Here is an 18496-nt window from a genome sequence, read left to right as displayed (position 1 = left end):
CCAAATTTTAGCCTTCTGTCTTTAGAACCATAGGATAATATGTCTGTTGTTCAGGCATACACTGAGAAACACATGCACCTGCTACACAGCTGTTTGTGGTCAGGATCCAGTTCCCTGGCTGTGGATCTATTGGAGGGGCACATCCCTTTGAATTTGCACAACCAAGGATAGGCTGGCTTGATAAAGTCACCCAGAAAGAGGGAACCAGCTAGAGGCCTCCAGCTGGCATCTAGCTCTCTCTGTGTGTTTGTGTATATTCATGGAGGTTAGAGGTCAACGTCAGATATGCAGGTGTGTTCCTCAATCATTATTTATTTATTTTTTTCTTTTTTCTTTTCTTTCTTTTTTTTTTTTTTTGGTTTTTCGAGACAGGGTTTCTCTGTGTAGCTTTGCACCTTTCCTGGAACTCACTTGGTAGCCCAGGCTGGCCTCGAACTCACAGAGATCCGCCTGCCTCTGCCTCCCGAGTGCTGGGATTAAAGGCGTGCGCCACCACCGCCCGGCTATTTATTTTTTTCAAGACAGGGTTTCTCTGTGTAGCTTTGGAGCCTGTCCTGGAACTTACTCTGTAGACCAGGCTGGCCTCGAACTTAGAGATCCACCTGCCTTTGCCTCTCAAGTGCTGGGATTAAAGATGTGCACCACCACTGCCTGGCTTCAATCATTATTTTTTTGAGACAGGGTATTTCACTACACTATCTGGGCCAGTGAGACCCAGGAATATTGTGGTCTCTACCTCCCCATAGCTAGGATTACAGAAGCATGCTGCTACACTCAGCCTTTTCATGTGGATGCTGGGATCTAACTCATATCCTTATAACTTTACCAACTGAGCCATCTCCTTAGCCCTCTGCTGTGCCTTTTTTTTTTTTTAAACATCTTATGGGGCTGGTGAGATGGCTAAGCAGGTAAAAGTACTTGCCATATTAGCCTGATATGAATTTGTTATCTGGGACCTATGTATGGTAGAGAGACCCCGACTCCCAAAAGTTGTCCTCTGCCTCTACACGCATGTCCCTGCAGTCACACCACACCACACACACACACACACACACACACACACACACACGCCCATCTTATGGCAAGGATTTCAGGCAGACAGTAAAAGCATGGGTGACACAGTGCTGTTCACAGCTAGAACAGTACAGACATGGTAGCTTTTGGTTATTTAGTCTCATATTTAACTGAATGTCTCTACTTTGGTTGGAAATATATTTAAAAGGTTTAAAAAGCTACTGGCTTGGGAATCTGCCTTTTTATACCAATATCCCTGTTCATTAGTATCATGGTGTGCTGATTCCTATTCTGTCACTCACTAGTCACATTCTTCCACATTTAAGCATGGTGGTTTCTTTTTATTTTTTTTAAAAACAAGGTCTCACTGAGTGGTGGTTGCATGCACCTTTAATTCCAGCACTTGGGAGGCAGAGGCAGGCAGATCTGAGTTCCACAACAGCTAGGGCTACCAAGATAAACACTGTCTTGAAAAAACAAAAAGCTAAAAACAAGGTCTCAGGTAGCCAAGGCTGGCCAGAGCTTTCTGAACGGCAGAGTCTGACCTTGAATTTGTGATTCCTGTTTCCACTGCTCAAGTGCTGAGATTACAAGTATGTACTACCACACCTAGTTTATGAAGTGCTAAGGATGAAACCCAGGGTTTGTGCATGCCACTCACAAACTCTACAAATTGAGCCCCACACCTCCAACTAAATGTGTTTTATCATTTTATTTGTCTTAATGAATCTTCCATTTCTCTTTTAAGGCTACACAAGTTGTAATGGCCTCTGGCAATGTGTCAATGGAGACACTGAAAGAACAGTTGTCCTTTAGTCTCCAGAGTGACAAGGGTTAAGAGGCTGACAGTGTCTTCTGCCCCTTGCATATATATTTGGAGGCGGGGAGCAGACACATGATTTTTACCTCCATTCACTTCAGTCTTAGGGGCAGTGCTCTGGAAAACAGCCGCCTGAGCTGTGGCTCTAGCATTGGACCCTTCAGCAAAGAATTAAGGTGTTGTGGGCACCTTAACCCTATATCTGCAACTTAGGTGCAGCCCAGGGGCTGTGCTACCAGCAGATGCTTAGGCACAGTAGGAGGCTGAGTCCATCTTGAAGAGATTTGGGACCACACAGAGAAGTCCTGGTGGGCCTCAGAGGGGCAGAAGCCACTGCTCTATGGAGATCACCGTGCTTACCCTCAAGAAAGAGCTTAGAACTGTGGCAGTAATGGACATGCAGTGTAGGGGTTGTGGCGATGGAAGTGCCAGTCACACAGGCCCTTGGTGGGAGCTCCAGACTTTTTTTTATAGGCATCCATTGTTTTGCTCCCTTCTCATCTAAGGGTTTTGGGGTACAGATTGCTGTTCACCTAGCTGGCGGTTCCTATTAACCAACACACCAGCGGGACTAGAAAGAGCCTGCTGATGGTTTGATGTACTTTAAAATCTTCCAACCAGTCATCAACATTTAAAAATTCCGATTTGGGGCTGAGAGCATGTCGCTCAGTAGTACTGCACCCACCGAGCATGCTATTGGCCCTGAGTATGCTCTCCTGTGCCACAAGAAGACTCTTAGGTCTCATTTACAACTTTAAACTTCTGCTCTGGTGCCAAGCCAAAGCCAAGCTCAGGTACTCCTTGGAGAGGGCACACAAGCCCACACTGGCTTGTAGCACTTAACCTGTTTCCTTATTGTTGGCCTCTTTTTACGGGCTTTCCCAACCTGGGGGCCAATGTTTAGAACAGAATTTCTGTTAGGCTTCCCCAACACACTTTTTGCATGTGGGTGCCCCGTTCTTGGGCTTCAGTGTGCACAGTTCCTTAGGTACATTGATGCTTAGAGAAGAGGTGAGGTGGGGCGAGGAGGGGAGGGGTTTGTACTATAGTTATTAATAAGCCATTTAGTTTGAGATTAGGACAGGATCAGCACATGGGCTCAGCCATATTCTGCTTTTCAGAGAAGAGTCCTCACCCCACCTTTCAGAAATAGGGCCTCATGAGGCCCCAGGCTGGCCTTCAAATAAACATATAACACAGGTTGAATTCCTTGTCCTTCATCTTCCAAGAGCTGGGATTACAGGTGTGTACTGGTGAAAGAGTCTCTTTTAAGGCAGGAAAGAAAAAAAAAAAATCATTTGCCACGTCAAACCCTTCATCCACAGTGCTGGATCTGCGCTGACTGTGGCAGGTCTCCTCAGAAGTGGCGATGACCCTGAGAGGTTACAGCGAGGTTCCAACAAGGAGCTTTGCCGTCTGGAATTTGTTTCTCGGCCTTTTCAAAAAAAATGGAAAGAAGAAACCCTTGGAAACGTCTCATAACACGACCTTCTGGTTAAAAAACCCAAACACCCAGAAAGAAAGGGGTGAAATGATAACTAAAATACTCCCACAAAGTGCTCGCAAACATCAGTTGAGAGGATTTATTATCCCCTGCCCCCCAAAAAAGTAAATACAGAACAAATCTGCTTCCGGATGTCCAGCTTCGCCCGGGGTGCTCACCGTCCTCGTACCCACGGCCATAAGTCAGAGGAGCAGACCCTCGCGCCCGCGGCGTCCTCCGCACACCTCTAGCCGCCCCGAAAGCGCCTTCGTGCCAGGACTCCTGCTCCTCGCTGACCGGTCGCCCGGGCCTCGGGAGCACCGCGCCGCTGCCGCCGCCCGCCCGCCCGCCCTGGCCGCAGCCATTTTGGAACGGCGCAGACAAAGGGCGAGCCCCGCAGCCGCCCGCCGCGACCCACCCGGGCACTTGGCCGCTGCTTGCTGTCCGGGCCCGGTAGCCATTCCCACCCCGGCCGGAGAAGCCGACCGACACCCAGCTGCTCGCCTGCTCCCCGGCCTCTGGCGCTCGCAGCCATTGGCCGCGTCTTTTAAGAGCCAGCCGTAGCCAATCAGAGGCCAGAGGGGCGCGGGCGGGGGCGGTGCGTGCCGCTGCGCCTGCGCAGTGCGCCGCCCCTCCCCCGCCCCGCGCGCCGCGCCCCCGCCCGCCCCGCGCACCGCCCCCCGCCCGCCCCGCGCCCCGCTGGAACCTCCTCCTGCCCAGGCGCGCTCGGCCGAGCGGCGGCGGCGGCGGCGGCGAGGAGGAAAGATGGCGGCGGGCTCGGATCTGCTGGACGAGGTCTTCTTCAACAGCGAGGTGGACGAGAAAGTGGTGAGCGATCTGGTGGGCTCGCTCGAGTCGCAGCTGGCGGCCAGCGCGGCCCACCACCACCACCTCGCGCCGCGCACGCCCGAGCTGCGGGCCGCGGCCGCCGGCGCGCTCGGGAACCATGTTGTGAGCGGCAGCCCGGCCGGAGCCGCGGGCGCAGGGCCGGCCGCCTCCGCCGAGGGCGCGCCCGCAGCGGCGCCGGAGCCGCCCCCCGCAGGTAGAGCGCGGCCGGCGGGTGGGGGCCCGCGGCACCCGGGCTCCAGCTCACCGCGCCGCTTGCTTGTCCCCGCAGGGCCCGCGCCGGCGCCCGCCAAGCTGAGGCCGCCGCCCGAGGCCAGCGCGGGGCCCTGCCCGGCCGCCGCCGCCGCCGCCACCGCCGCCGCCGCCGCCGCCGCCGCGGGGCCCGATCCCGCCACCGCCGCCCCGCCCGCCGGCCCCGGCGCCTCCAAACCCGGCCCGCCTGGCCCGCCCGGCCCCGGCGCCGCGCAAACTTTGAATGGGAGCGCCGCGCCGCCCACCGCGCCGCACGCCGCACCTGCTGTCAGCCCGGTCAACAACGGGCCCGCGCCGCCGCCCGCCGCCGGCTCTGTCATCCAGGCGGCCCCCGCGCCCGCGCCCGCCGCGCCCTCGCCGCCCGCCGCGCCCGCGCCCGCCGCGCCCCCGCCGCCCGCGCCCCCAGCGCCCGCCGCGCCAGCCCGGCCGCCTGGGCACCCCGCCGCGCCCGCGCCCCCCGTGTCACCCGCCGCCGCCGCCGCCGCTGCCGCCGCTGCCGCGCAGAACGGGGCCGCTCCTGCCCCCGCCGCGGCCTCCGGGGGCGCCGCGGGGCTGGGCCAGCCGGGCGCGGGCGCGCTGGGGGCCAAGACCGAGGCGCCCAAGCCCGTGCCCGGGACCGGGCCGGCGGCAGCGGCGGCGGCGGCGGCGGCGGCGGCGGGGGTCGCGGGCGGGGGCGCGGCGGGTGGCGTGCTGCTCGGGCCTGCCATGCCGGGCGCGCTGCCGGTGCCTGCGCCCGGGACCCCCGCGGGGCTGGCAAAGGGCGCGGCCGCGGCGACCCCCAGTCTGCCTCGGACGCCGGCGGCCACCACCGGCGCTATCCGGGCCACGCTGACGCCCACCGTACTGGCCCCGCGCCTGCCGCAGCCGCCGCAGAACCCGACCAACATCCAGAACTTCCAGCTGCCCCCAGGTGAGTGGCAGCGCGCGGCGGGAGGCGAGGGCGGGTGCATCGGGCGGCCCAGTCGTTCCAGGAAGTTCTGGGCTGCGTCCTGGGGCCGTGCCCTAGCCGGCTGGCTTGCGAGGCCGAGGGGCGGCCTCTGCCCAGGTGACCTGCCAGTCTTGAAGGCATCCCAGTGCTGGAGTGCCCAAAGCCCTCGGGGAACTCTGCTTCCCCGTTTCCTCGGGGGTGCCATGGGCTACCACCGTGTGCCAGCGGGACCCCTCTCTCTCCTCCCTCAGGTGAGGTCGAGAGGGCGAATTCCTCCCGGGCAGGCGGATGAAGTCTGCGTGGAAGGCACTGGCTTCCCTTGCTGCCAGGGAGGCTGGCTGGGGACTCCATGCTAGGAGCAGAGAGTGGATTAGTGGTTATAACCCGGCTCTGGGTGCTTTTGTTGTTGCCATCCCTGGAGGTCAGCAGGACGCTCAATGCGCAGGGGTCTGCAGATGCTGCCGATCATGGTGATGTGGGCGCTCAGGCACAGAAACTGTCTCAGCGTTTGCAGGTTCCATACACTCTGGCTCTGTGGGCCCCATGGGTTCGATGAGTGGCTCCCGGCCCAGCTTGCAGACTGCTTTTGTTTGGGAGTCCTCTGCAGGAGTGTTCCCACTGAACCCTGGGCTGGAGCGAAGCGAGCCCTGAGCGCTCCTCCTGTGTTACACAGTGACATGTGCAGCGGTAGTAGCAGCGCCGCCCGCCGCGGTGGCAGTAGTAGAGAATTAGAAAACATGCCGCCGCCGCTGCCGCTGTGTCCTCTCCTGCTTCGTGAAAAGTGCTTTGGGTCACTTTGAAAGAGGTGCAGCGTCTTCAGAATGGAGTTTTGCTGTGGAAGTCTGTGAGGATCAGGAAGGCTCATCACAGGTCCACAGAGATATGGGACCTCGAAGTGTTTCTGAGGTTGCAGGGGCTCCCATGCTCTTGAGGAATAGCTCTGACATAGGACCTGGAGCTTCAGCTGTCCCTTGCCACACATTTGGGGTTTGCTACAGGGTGTGTGAATGAGGGTCTTGTTCATAATGTTCATTCTGACCTTTGGGTGGAAAATATGGCTGATGTTTATAGTTTAAGAGGCAGTTTGTGGTTGTAATCCATTATGCGAAATGCCATAGTACTTTGTATCTTTGTATAGGAGTCCTTTCCAGGGGTCCTTCAACAGTGCCTTCCCCATGGCAAGGATGTCCCCACGCTATCCTTTTATCAGGAAAGCTGGCATGGTCAGGTGCCCATGGCATCCTTCCATAGCTATCTTGGCTTACCCTGATTCCTTTGCTTTTGAGTGCTGTATAAGTGAAGTCCTTCTCCCTGGGAGAAGAAAGATGTTATTTGAAAAGGGCATTTATTTGCTGCTTTGTCCATCACAACTGCCTTGGTTTCTTCCAGGTCAGGTTCAGGGTTGGTGTGTTTGAGCAGAAGGTAATTCCTTGGGGGAAAAATGTAACCGTGCCCATTATTTACACTTCTCCGCGTGCTCTGCATCAGTCCCCATGCTTGTGTTGGAGAGTGATGGCGCCTGTTGACACCTGGGTGGCAAACACCCAGAGCTCGGCTTCAGAGTTGCTGCATGCTTTCCGGAAAAGAGAAGGCTCATACCTATCTTCTGCACCCTCTGGCTTCTGTTGATCTTTTGATAAGGAATGCTGATTGATTACCCTTAGTTTAAAAACATCCAAAGCTAAACTAATGTTTGGTGGTTAAAACTACCACCAGTGCTAGGAAGCCAAGTTCTCTCTAAACAGGACAGGGAGCCACAGTTAGAGGATGTAAACATTCTAGTTTAGTCCTGCAACTGAGTGATCAGAACTTTTCCTAACTGATGTTCCTTCTGCATTGACATCTTTCATAATAAAATATATTCAGAAAAGTGAAATTAAGTTATAGTAAAGCTCCTTTTTAGACAATAGCAGCCTTACATGGTGAAGTGGAGAGAGGTGGGAGGGCAGGGTTCAAAGCTGCACATAGGTGTCAAGTGGAATAGCATGCCATTGGCAGTTGAATGGAGTGTGAAAGGGGCTGAGTCCCTCCCAGTGCCCTCTTGATAGAGGTCATGCTGGGAGAGGGGAGGGACGCAGGTGTCAACCTGAGGTCTTTGAGGTCAAGTTTCATCTTCACAGTTCAGCAGGAACTACTACTTCTTCTTCCTCTTCTTCCTCCTCCTCCTCCTCTTCCTCCTCCTCTTCCTTCTCCTCCTTCTTCTTCTTTTTGGATTTTCGAGACAGGGTTTCTCTGTGTAGTTTTGGTGGCTGTCCTGGATCTCACCTTGAACTCACGGAGATTGCCTGTCACTGCCTCCCCAGTGCTGGGATGAAAGGCATGTGCCACCAATGCCTGCTTCAGCAGGAACTTCTAATGAGTATGTTGAACTTGTTTTTAATACACTGAGGCCCGACCTTCCTTGTCAGAATGGGTTTGTAAAGGGACTGGAATGTTACTGTGGTTGTGGTTTGCTTGTTTGCCGATGCCAGAGTCTAAGCTTGATGCATAGTGAGAGAGGTTTAGAGAACTCCCAAGAGTGCTGGTTGGCTGGTGCACACCTCAGGAGTGATAGAGGCAAGTCACAGTGTGATTACAGTTTGGTGAGAGGACCTCAGAGTTAGTGTGTGCTTTGCTGTCTGTGAAAGATCTGGGTCGAGGATGCTGTCCTGCAGGCTATTTTTTGACATGGCAAATTAGCATTTTTCCTTTGTGTGTGTCTGTTCATTGTACCTTCCTATTGAATTTGCTCTCAGGTTGCTCTAGAACTTGGCCAAAGCATGAGTTCTTGGTCCAGGAGAGAACATTCCTTCCATTGGCCTGGATGCCGTGGCTCTGGCAAGGACAGGTGTCGGGTGCTGGTTCCCACACGTGGTGGGTTGTTGGTTAGTGGAGAAGGGGAAGCCTGCTGCTGGCTGCCTGCACTTGAGCTTTCCTGAATTGATGGGCTGATTCTCAGGCTCTCACGGAGGGTGGAGAGCTGCCCATGGAGTTACGGGACTGGGGTACTAGATGCCGACTTTGGTAGCAGCAACCAAAAGGGACATTCTTGGAATTTTAGCTTTTCTTACTTGAGGTCACAGTTGCTCTTTGTCTTATGGATCCTCAGTTTGTCTGACTAAAGTGAGTTGACTGCTTTGTGAAGAGGAAATTCTATGAGGATGAGACATGGACACAGCTGTTCTTTATACCTGGTTCCCTGATCCTTTCCTTGTTTCAAGGATGATGCTGTAGAAGTAGCAAAGTCTTTTTAAGGTTAGTTTTATTCGAGTGAAAATTCTTATCCAGGTGGACAAGAAGTTTGGGGCAGAGCTGTCTTGCTCTCAGTCATTATCACTGGTGGACCATGCTGGGGTGGCCACCACCCACTTATCCACATGCTACCTGTAGAGGATCTCACCAGGGGGTTTGTTTTAGGCCAAACCTAGTTTGCTGGAGGAGCTGGGGAAAGAGGAGGAGGAGGAGGAGGAAGAGGAGGAGGAGGAGGAGGAAGAGGAGGAGGAGGAGGAGGAGGAGGAGGGACATTTTGGTAACCATGAAGATAGTGTGGAGCAGCTGTGCTTCAGGAAGCACTCAGGCAGCTCCTCTGTGCACCTTGGAAGACTAGGGGTGTGTGTCTCCTCCGCTGTCCAATTCACTACTGGCCTGCCATTGTCATCTTTGGGCAGTGTGGTAATGGGATGGATGATGGGCATCTACAGGGGCCTGTGAACACTTAGGATGGTGGTCTCTAACACTTCATGCTATATTTAGGAGAAGGCTCTGAGCTTGGGGATAACCCATCTTACCAACTCTTTGTTTTTGGTTTTCATGAGACAGGGTCTCTCACTAGATTGTCTGGGACTCATTCTACAATGCATGTTGGCCTGGAACTTGAGGTCCTTCTGTCCCAGCTGCCTGGATACTGCTGTATGCCACCATACTTGGCTTATTCTTTTCCAGGTCTTGCCCTGCCACTTGTAGGCAGAGCCCTGTATTCTAGGACTGCTAGGAAAAGGAACTCCTGGCCTGGGTAGGTGTGAATGATCCTGAAGGAAGCCGGGCCACTGGGAATGCTGGGGGAAGTTGCCTCTTCAACCTCTTCACAGTTGCACCAGAGATGCCACTGGATCAGAAGCATGCCCACCTTACTCTGCCCTGAATGGAGTGGCTTAGTGTGGGGTAGTGGGACTTTAACACCTTTGAGGTGAAAAATGGAAGTCAGGGTGCTCTGGGGATGCTTTCAAAGTCTGCCTCTGTGTTAAATGTGCACTTTCCTCCAGTTATGTTATAAATTTGGAAACAGCTTTTATAAATAGCAGGTTATATCTGAGTTGATCAAATCATAATAGTTGTTTTTGCAATGTTGAAGCAAAGATGTAAAGCTCTGTAGAAACTGCCTGACTGAGGTTTGAGGCAGTTTGTGGAGTTTGAAGAAGCAGCTTTGCTTCTCTCCATGAACCTCTGCTTGCCTGGCCTGGGATGCAGTGGCTGTTCACGACTCTCGTTGGCAGTCCTTTAGTCAGGCCTTTGCTGGCAATAAAACTACAAAATTAAGTTAAGAAAATGGGAGGGTGGGCCTTTTCATAGAAGGTCTGGGTACTGTGGAGCTGACAGCTTTGTACCCGCTGCTAGGGCCAGGGTTCCCTGGGTGTTGGTGTGAGTGCAGTTTGGCCAGTTCTCTTAGAGCATGTTGCTTGGCAAGGTTGCTCCTGCAAGACAGGTCAGGCACTGCAAGGTTGTGTCTAAGAATTAGACGTTTTATATTTTATGGTACGGCTGTGAAAGTTTTGGTTTTTACATTCTTTTGAATATTTATTTGCACCAAGGATTTAAAGCTTAATCTGTAGGCGATAAGATTGCCCAGTTAGGATCCTGCCCAGCATCCACCCCTGCCCTGTTCTTTGGTCACTCTGCTGGCCCAAGCACCTTGTTGTTGCTATATGGGGGCCACAGAGCTAGATGCAGCCCTGCTACTTGCTCCATGCTCAAGTCTGGTAGGAACCTTGGACAGGAGGAGCTGCTGGGAGCTTGGGCCCTTTTGCCACTCTGAGAGTCTGTGAAGCTAGGAAGAACTTTTTCTTTCCTGAAGCTTTAAAAATGTTACTATTGTGTGTGTATCATGGTATGTGTGGGTGCATGTGCTACTGTAATACAAATTGCTAAATGGTCTTTTAATAAAAACAAAAAGCAAAAACCCAGAGCCAAATATTGGGGTATATGCTGAAAGATCAGAGAGATAAAGGAACAAACCACGTCTTACCTCTAGGACTTCTCAGCCTGAAAAAGCCTCTAGCTAAAAGGGATGCTTCTGCCGAAAAGCCTTTAAAGTTCCTGTCTCCCACCCCTTTAAAGTTCCTTTCTCCGCCCAGCCATCACTTCCCAGTACTAGGATTAAAGGTGTGTGCCACCACTGCCTGGCTCTGTTTTCTCTCCTAGACTGAGCCAATCTCATGTAGTCCAGGGTGGCTTTGAACTCACAGATATCCAGATGGAGCTCTGCCTCCCGAGTGCTAGGATTAAAGGTGTGTGCCACCACTGCCTGGTCTCCATGTTTAATCTAGTGGCTTGTTCTGTTCTCTGATCGTCAGGTAAATTTTATTAGGGTACACAATATATCACCACAATATATCAGCACATACGTGAAGAACAGATAATAGTGTATGGAGTCATATCTGTCCTTCCCACCTTGCTGTGCGTTTTGGGGATCAAACGCGGGGTTTTTTAGCATAGCAAGTGCCTTTACTCGCTGAACCATCTCTATAACCCCTTCCTGTGGTTTTTGAGGGAATGCTTGTGTGTGTGTGTGTGTGTGTGTGTGTGTGTGTGTGTGTGTGTCTTTCTCTGTGTGTGGTAGGGTGGCTCTGAGGATAGTACTTAACTGGTTTCTTTGGTTCCTAGACTTTTGTTTGTTTTTGAGACAAGCTTTCTCTGTGTAGCTCTGGCTGTCCTGGAACTTGCTTGCCTCGGACTCACAGAGATCTGCCTGCGTCTGCCTCTCAAGTGCGGGCCACCAGACTTTTGAAGGGAGTAGCGCACCTGCAACATCCAGCCGGTGGGTGGTGTGGATGACCTTGGGTCTTGGAATCACTGCTTCGGAGGGACTTCTTCTCTGAAGGGGTTTGAGGGTCCGAGGTCTAAGTTGATGCTGAGTGGACAAGCAGCCTGAAGAGCTGAGCCCTTTTGAGGGCTGCTGCCTAGAGCATCATCCTGCAGGGCTAAAGCTGGGGGATGTGGCCCAGAGCAGCCAGAAGGCAGAGGTTGAGGTCTCTTGATCTGGCTGAACATTTTGGAGAAGGTGCTGGCAGGTCCTTGGTTAGAGGTCTTTCACAGATGCCGAAGGAGGGAGGGAAAGAGAGCCCAGTTCTTTTGCTTTCTGTGGTAAAATACATCAGGGCAATGGCTCAGGAGTCTTTTTTTCCCCTCTGTGTATACTTGTTAATGTTTGCATGTTTATATGTCCCCCTCCCCCAAAAAGGGCAAGGTTTCTCACTGAACCTAGAGCTTGCTTATTTGGCCAGACTGGCAGACCAGCAAAGCTCAGGGGTTCTCCTCACCAGCTCTGGGAATACAGCTGGAGCTGCCATGCCAGTTTGTACTGGAGTGCTTTGGATTGAACGCAGGTCTTTGTGTTTGCACAGCAAGCATTTTACTGACTGAACCATCTCCCCAGCCCCTTGCTTTTAAATTAACCCGTCCCCACTGTGTGTATGTATGTATGTGTGTGCGCTTGCATTCTCATACCTGGGTGTAGAGGCCAGAGGTCATGCTTGGGAGGCGTTTCTCAAGTCCTGACTAGAACTCAGCAAGTAGGGTGGATTGGTTGGCCGGCAAACCCCTGAACCCTCCTGCCAATGCTATCTAGTGCCAGGCTTACAAGTGTGTGCAGCTGGCTTTTATGTGGGTACTAGAGCTTGACTCAGATCCTCACCGTGTGCAACAAACACTCACCAACTGAGTTATCCTCCAGCCGCAGGGAAGGCCTGACTTCATGGTTGTTCCTATAATCCACAGGTAGGCCTTCCAGAGAGGAAGTTCAGCAGTCCCAGGGTGAGCCCAGTTAGTGCCCAGATGAACCCTGTGAAATGATACAGAGTCCTGGCTCCTCAGCAGTGTGGCAGTTATTTGAAAGGTGTTTAAAGGAAAGCTGTCCTGGCTGACTTTATCTTTTTGACAGGGTCTCTCCATGTAGCCCAGGCTGTCTGGGAGCGTGCCGTCTTCTTGCTTTAGCCTTCCAAGTGCTGTGGTGATGGGTGTGTATCACCATATCTGGCTGTTTGTTTCCCCCAGTGTGACGTTGGAGGGTCACTAGTATTTTCCAGCCTTTTTCGGACTGTAGTTTTGTATTTACTATAGGAAGTTTTGAAAGTAATGGGGAGAAAATGAAGTCTCTTGCCATTGCCCCTTGCCCAGACTTTGCTGTCAGGGCTGACCATTTCTGCCTTTTCTTTTGGTATTTCTGATTTTCATAAAGTTAGAGCTTTCCCCTGACCCTGCTGAGTGTATGTATGGCTAGCCTTGCCCTGCCTGTTTTCTGTGCTGTCCTGGCCCTGCACTCAGTCTGTGAAGACCCTGTGCTGAAGTCCCCTTGCCCACCCTTGGAGGTCTTTACATACACCTGAGCATCTCATGGGTTGAACATCTTCTAGGTCTTGATACAAAATGCTTTGCAGGGGGCCAGGGCAGTTTACACTTTTATAATCATTGTCAAAATACAACTTCTTGGGAACCAGTAACATCATATAAGACTTACATAGTTGTGCTTTGATGGTATGTCTCTGACTCAACTGGTATGGGTCTTGTTAGTGTGGATGGTGCCGGGGCAGTCTGTGTGATTTTACTTATGGCTCACTTTGCAGAACTGCATTTAAAAATACATGAGGAGTAGAGAGTATGCTGAGCTGGATGCCAAGGGCCTACCTTGGAGTCTCACAGCTACAGATCCCTGCTCTTCTGGCATGGCTCCTGTGTGGGGCCAGGTAGTTGACAGGAATTTCAGAAGATATTTCTGGCTGTGATGGGTGCCTATGACCGAGGGACGGGGGGATGTTAGGCAGGGGGCCCTTCCTGAGAAGCCTGAGTCAAGAGAAGGGCCAGGCATACATAGTCTGTCCAAGGAAAGACTGTGGGGCAGGGGTGTGGCGAGAGGGGTAGTAGGAGGTGAGGCTGTTAGTTTGGTCTGGGGATTGAGGTTTTTCTCACCTGGGAGCCAGCCATTGAGGGTTTATGCAGGGCAGTGACAGAATCAAAATTGAGTTTGTGGTCACTTTTGTGTCTGTGAGCTGTGGAATACAGAGGTGCTGGGGGTTGGGGCAGAGGCAGGGCAGGGGGGTGGTATGATGTGGACATTAATGGGGCTTGCTCATGGCCTCAACTCTGGGGATTAGTTAGGAGGCCTTTTCAGTAAGTCTGATATGGGGGCCATGCTCTGGTGTATGCCCTCTGGGTGGAGTGTGCAGGGCTTGGGGTGTGGGTTTGATGTGTTATTTCTAGGTGGGGACATTGGATAGTAATAAAGCAAGAACCCAGGATGAGGGTAAGGATTTGAAAATCAGAGTATTTGATGGCCCTTATGGTCATGGCTGGAAGAGCTGTGGGCTCCTCCTTCCAGGCATGCCCTCCACCTGGAGGCAATGGCCTGCTCCTGGAATGGGCTGTGGAGTCCCTCAAGCCTGGGAGTGTCTTGGAGGAAGGCCTGCTAGCAGGAGTGAAGAACCACCAACCCTCAGGAAAGAAGACATAGTGTAGCCACCATGCTGGGACCTAGTTTGGTATGGGCACCAGTGCTTGGTGATTGTCCCCGTGACTGGGCTCTGTAATACTGTACGTGGGGCTCAGGCCCAGCCACGCTGCCAGGTGTGTCTGTTGCCTCAGCCTCCATGCTGTGTGCTGTTGTGTAGACTTTGAGTCTGTGGCCTGACTCTGAGCCTTGAAAGTCCCATAATAGCAATCTTCCCACTGTGAAGATTGTTAGTGAGTAAGCAGGAAAACGGTCTGCCAGGGACCAATGGCCACTTCAAGGAGACTTGGTACTTCATTGTGCTGGCAGCTCTTGGGGGCCTGCGTATGGCTTACTCTGAAGTCTGCTTGTATGTTTTACACATGTGTGTGCAAGAAGCGGGCTTCTATAGGGAGCACACAGTAATGTCTGCGTCTGCTTGGGGGAAGGGCTCACTGTGCCTAAGGGGTCAGGGAGCCTGTTTGGTGCAGACTGAGAGTGTGTTCTGTGGCTTTGACTTGTGTCATTCTGTGAGGGCCCTGGTGGGCTCTGTTCCACAAGGTTTTTTTGATTTGAGCTCCTTGAGTTCTGCTCCACCTTGCAGCTCCTACCTATTGCTGGTGCTCCCTGGCCAGTGCCTGTGCTGTAAGTTATCATAGCCCTGCCGGCTGGAAGGGCAACAGGCAGTGGGCAGAGGCTTCCCCTAGTCCATAGATCTTGTCCCAGAAGTGACACAGTTCTCTTTGTCTAATTCTTCTAGCTGGGAAAATTTGGTAATTGGCAGTTTCTAACTGCAAAGAATGTTGGGGAGTCAACCTGTGCAATGGGGAGGGAAAGGGAGGTTTGAGGGACAAGGAGCAGGTCCTTGGGTGTGGCTAAGCAGGCAAGAGGAATGGTGTGGTAAGGTTCAGCATCAACTTTAGATTCGCTTGTGTTGGAGGTGGAAGGGCTGCATGTGAGGAGCAGAGCTCTGTAAGGACTGGAGAGCAGTTTACTAATAGACTCTATCCTCTCATCCCTGAAGCACTTTGTCAGTTGCATTCCATACAGTTCACTCCACAGAGTTTTCTCTGCAGCTTCTGACAAGTGGGTGGAGCCACTTTGGTGCCACTTCAGGATGAATTTAGCACTGAGGGACTTGTTCATAGGGTGTGTGTGAAGCTTTAGTGTGTGAGCCTTTGGTAAGGCTCTGGTCCTGTGAGGAGGAGCAGTAGGGAGTTCCTCACCAGGAGCTCATTCCGTATGGTTCCAGGCATCTCTTGGCTTCTGGCCTCTGGCCTCTGACCTCTGTCTCCTGGTGCAGTGGCCTTACCACCAGTCTTTAACTGGCTCTAGGACAGGACGTAGTTTAACTTTTCCCTCCTGGATCCTATGATATGGCTCTGTTGCCACAATGTTTGTAAATCACTGTCTGGGAGCGCTTTGAGGGTCTTCACCCAGAGCTGAAGAGAGGAGATGGCCATCTCTTTGATTTTGGGGATGCTTTGTAGACCACACTCAGCTCTGTGGGGTCCCTGAGGCTTGGTTGGGGTCAATGCTATCTCGGCATCATGGTTCTGAGAACCCTAGCTTCCAGCATGATGCCCCCAGAATCCTGGCATCATTGTCCTATGACTTTCTTATCCCAGACCTGGTTCCTGGGCTGGGAAGACCACCCTGAGAAAGAAGGGTTCTACCTCTTCTTGTCTACATGTGATCATGATGTGCATCTGTTGTGCATGAAACACATGTAGTACTGGGACATGTATGAACACCATTCTCAGGTGACAGAAATGCACTTGGAGCAGGCCTGGTGGCACAGTCTGTAATCCCAACTACTTGGAAGGCTGATGTGGAAGGATCACAAGTTCAGGGCCAGTCTGAGCTGTAGCATGCGGTTCAGGATGAGACCCTGACTGAAAAATGCAAAGCAAAAAGAGGGCTAGGACAGGTTTTGGGCCTTTGCCTCTCGTGTGCAAGGCCCTGGTTTCATTCCCTGGCATGGGCCTGAAAAAGACAAAAAAGGTGTCCTGGTGTTGGCATAGACAGGCTGGCCCCACTTGTCATGGTGGTTTCTGTGAACAGCGTTGTACCTGCTGATGTGCAGACTTGTCACAGGCAGCACTTCCAGGGTGATGGGGATGAGGGTCACTCACACTGCGCCGTCATCTTCCTCTAGTTCTCTTGACACCTGGAGCTCTTGCTGCGACTTTTAACAGTCTCTTTTAGGCGGCCTGCTTTGTTGATGTCCTGGTTTATAGCTGCCTCTGCACCGGTAGGTGATTGTGCAGCAGCCTTGGCAGGTGCAGTTCCAGGCCTGGTGACAGTGTGCGATTACAGGTGTCCGTGGTTCCCCCTTGTGTCTCCCTCTCCACTGTTGGTGCAGCCCTTTAGTTGCTCTTTGAGCATAAGGTGCCCTTCCTCTGTCAGGTGCCTGGTCCATGAGGAAGCTCTGAGAGTTCTCTGCTGCCTTTGGAGTAAAAGTTAGACTCTCTGGGCAGCCTGACCCCAGAGGTCAGCCTGGCCTTCCTATCAGCTTTGTGGGTGACAGTCAAGACCTTTTCCCACGGCAGAGCTTCGCACTTCTTTCACTGTCACTGGGTCTGTTTGTCACTCTGGGCTAAGAGGCCCAGCTGAGCAGAGTCCCTGTGGGGTACTGTCCCCAAATGTGTATTGCTCAAGCAAGCCCACACTACTGGGGCTTCCTGTTGGCTCAATACTGGTCTTGCTGTGGTGTTGTCTGCTGAGCAAGAGCACCCATGCACTCTTACACCCTCAGCATCTGGTGTGGCGCCCCATGTGACTGAGATGTCCCAGGTGTGATTCAGTCTCTTTAAGATGTGGTGTGGCTTGGCTAAAGGTTGATGGCTGGTGTTTAGGAAACGTTTAATTAGCGTGAGAAGCCATATAGGGCATGAGGTATGTGCTTTTGGATCTCAAATGTGTAGCTCTGAGTTGCTTACAGTTCCTGTTACTTGTCTGGCTGGCTTTCATTGATATCATTTCACATTGAATCAGGACCTGCCTGCTATCCTGTAGGAAGCCACACCTGAGCCAGCACACCAGGTGACCATGCACTTCTTGTCCTGGCTGCCTCTTCAGGACATTCCTGGGCATGGTACTTCATCTTACGTTGGTATTGTAGAGTTCTGTCTTACCTGGCTTTGGGGGACCCCTGTGGCTGGTCTGCTTATTGCCAGAGCTTTGCTTTTGTTGATGTCTCACTGGCTATAGTCTCCGTGGCCGTGCGATGTCTCCTGTATGTGGATACCACAGTTTCTTCTGTCATGGTCATTTGTGGTTTTGTCTGTGTTAAGGAGCACCCTACGTACCTCACAGGGCTTTGCTGTGTGATGGGTGATGGGTAAGTATGGCAGAGTGGCAGCCTTGTAGTCTTGGGTATTGTCAGATTGTCTTTTATGTGTCCAGTTGTTGCTGTCCAGCAGCAAAGGTGGCCCTCTGAGAACAGACTGGTTATTTACTGCCTGTGAGTCTAGGAGTGCAAGTTTTGAATATCCTGCAGATACCAGGTTGAATCAGTGCAGGGGCAGGGTTTTCCAAAAGATGGCTGATTTTTTTTTTTTGGGGGGGGGGTGAGGTTTCAAGACAGTTTCTCTGTGTTGTCCTGGCTGTCCTAGAACTCACTTTGTAGACCAGAATGGCCTTGAACTTGCAGACATCCACCTGCTTCTGCCTCCTAAGTGCTGGGTTTAAAAGTGTGCGCCACCACTGCCCAGTGGTCTCATCTTTCTAACGTGTCATATCTGAGGTGATCAGGTATGAGGGTGTGGAGTGGAGAAACAGCCAGACTCCTCATAAGGGTACGGTCCTCGTGGCTGTGGTGATCACTAAGTGTGTGTACAGGGAGACTCAGCCAGGTAGTGATAGGGCCAGGGCCGTCAGGCGTTTGGCACAGCCACTGGCACGGTGGTGGGACTCGGTCGGAGGTAGTCCAGCTGGGACTGTCTGGTTGTAGATGTGCTTTCCAGCACAGTAGAACTTCTGGAACACTAGTGGGCCCCTGACTACCAAGATCTGGGCCTCTATCCTGTGGCTTTGTGGGGCCAGTGTCTGTGTCTTGGCTCCAGGCCAATAGGTGCAAGAGTTCTTAGCAGGAGTATTCTTTGTTTGTTTGTTTGTTTTTTCGAGACAGGGTTTCTCTGTTTAGTTTTGGTGCCTGTCCTGGATCTTGCTCTGTAGACCAGGCTGGTCTTGAACTCACTGAGATCCACCTGGCTCTGCCTCCCAAGTGCTGGGAATAAAGGCGTGTGCCACCACTGCCCGGCACAGCAGGAGTATTCTTGAGAATGGCTGACAGGCATCTACAGAGGAACCCTGTAGTATCAGCCTTAGGCTGGACAGTTTCTCACCCACCAGGAGCTTTTGTGAGTGTGAAAGGAGGGCACAGATTAGCTGAGCTGGACACATGCCAGCTGGGATGTCATGGATAGGATGGGCCAGGCCACCTTGACTTGTCATGGACACACAGCCAGGGCC

The 18496-nt window shown here is 52.7% G+C and overlaps 1 protein-coding gene and 1 long non-coding RNA gene across 2 annotated transcripts in view; one reads left to right on the top strand and one right to left on the bottom strand.

Moving 5' to 3' along the window:
* Window positions 1-1711: 1711 nt before the first annotated feature.
* On the bottom strand, window positions 1712-3909 carry LOC131908787 (uncharacterized). Its single transcript, XR_009378664.1, has 2 exons — window positions 3497-3909; window positions 1712-3269 (listed from the first exon to the last, which is right to left on the bottom strand). It is a non-coding gene; the product is annotated as an uncharacterized LOC131908787 (long non-coding RNA).
* Window positions 3910-4047: 138 nt separating this feature from the next.
* Taf4 (TATA-box binding protein associated factor 4) overlaps window positions 4048-18496 on the top strand; it is a 74855-nt gene continuing 60406 nt past the window's right edge. The window contains exon 1 of the mRNA XM_059262059.1: window positions 4048-5325. Coding sequence (XP_059118042.1) covers window positions 4083-5325 — 1243 coding nt within the window. The 5' untranslated portion in view covers window positions 4048-4082. The remainder of the gene's footprint in view (window positions 5326-18496) is intronic.

The sequence above is a fragment of the Peromyscus eremicus genome, chromosome 4, assembly GCF_949786415.1.
Source record: "Peromyscus eremicus chromosome 4, PerEre_H2_v1, whole genome shotgun sequence".
Lineage (NCBI taxonomy): Eukaryota > Metazoa > Chordata > Mammalia > Rodentia > Cricetidae > Peromyscus > Peromyscus eremicus.
This window is presented reverse-complemented; position numbering and strand designations above follow the sequence as displayed.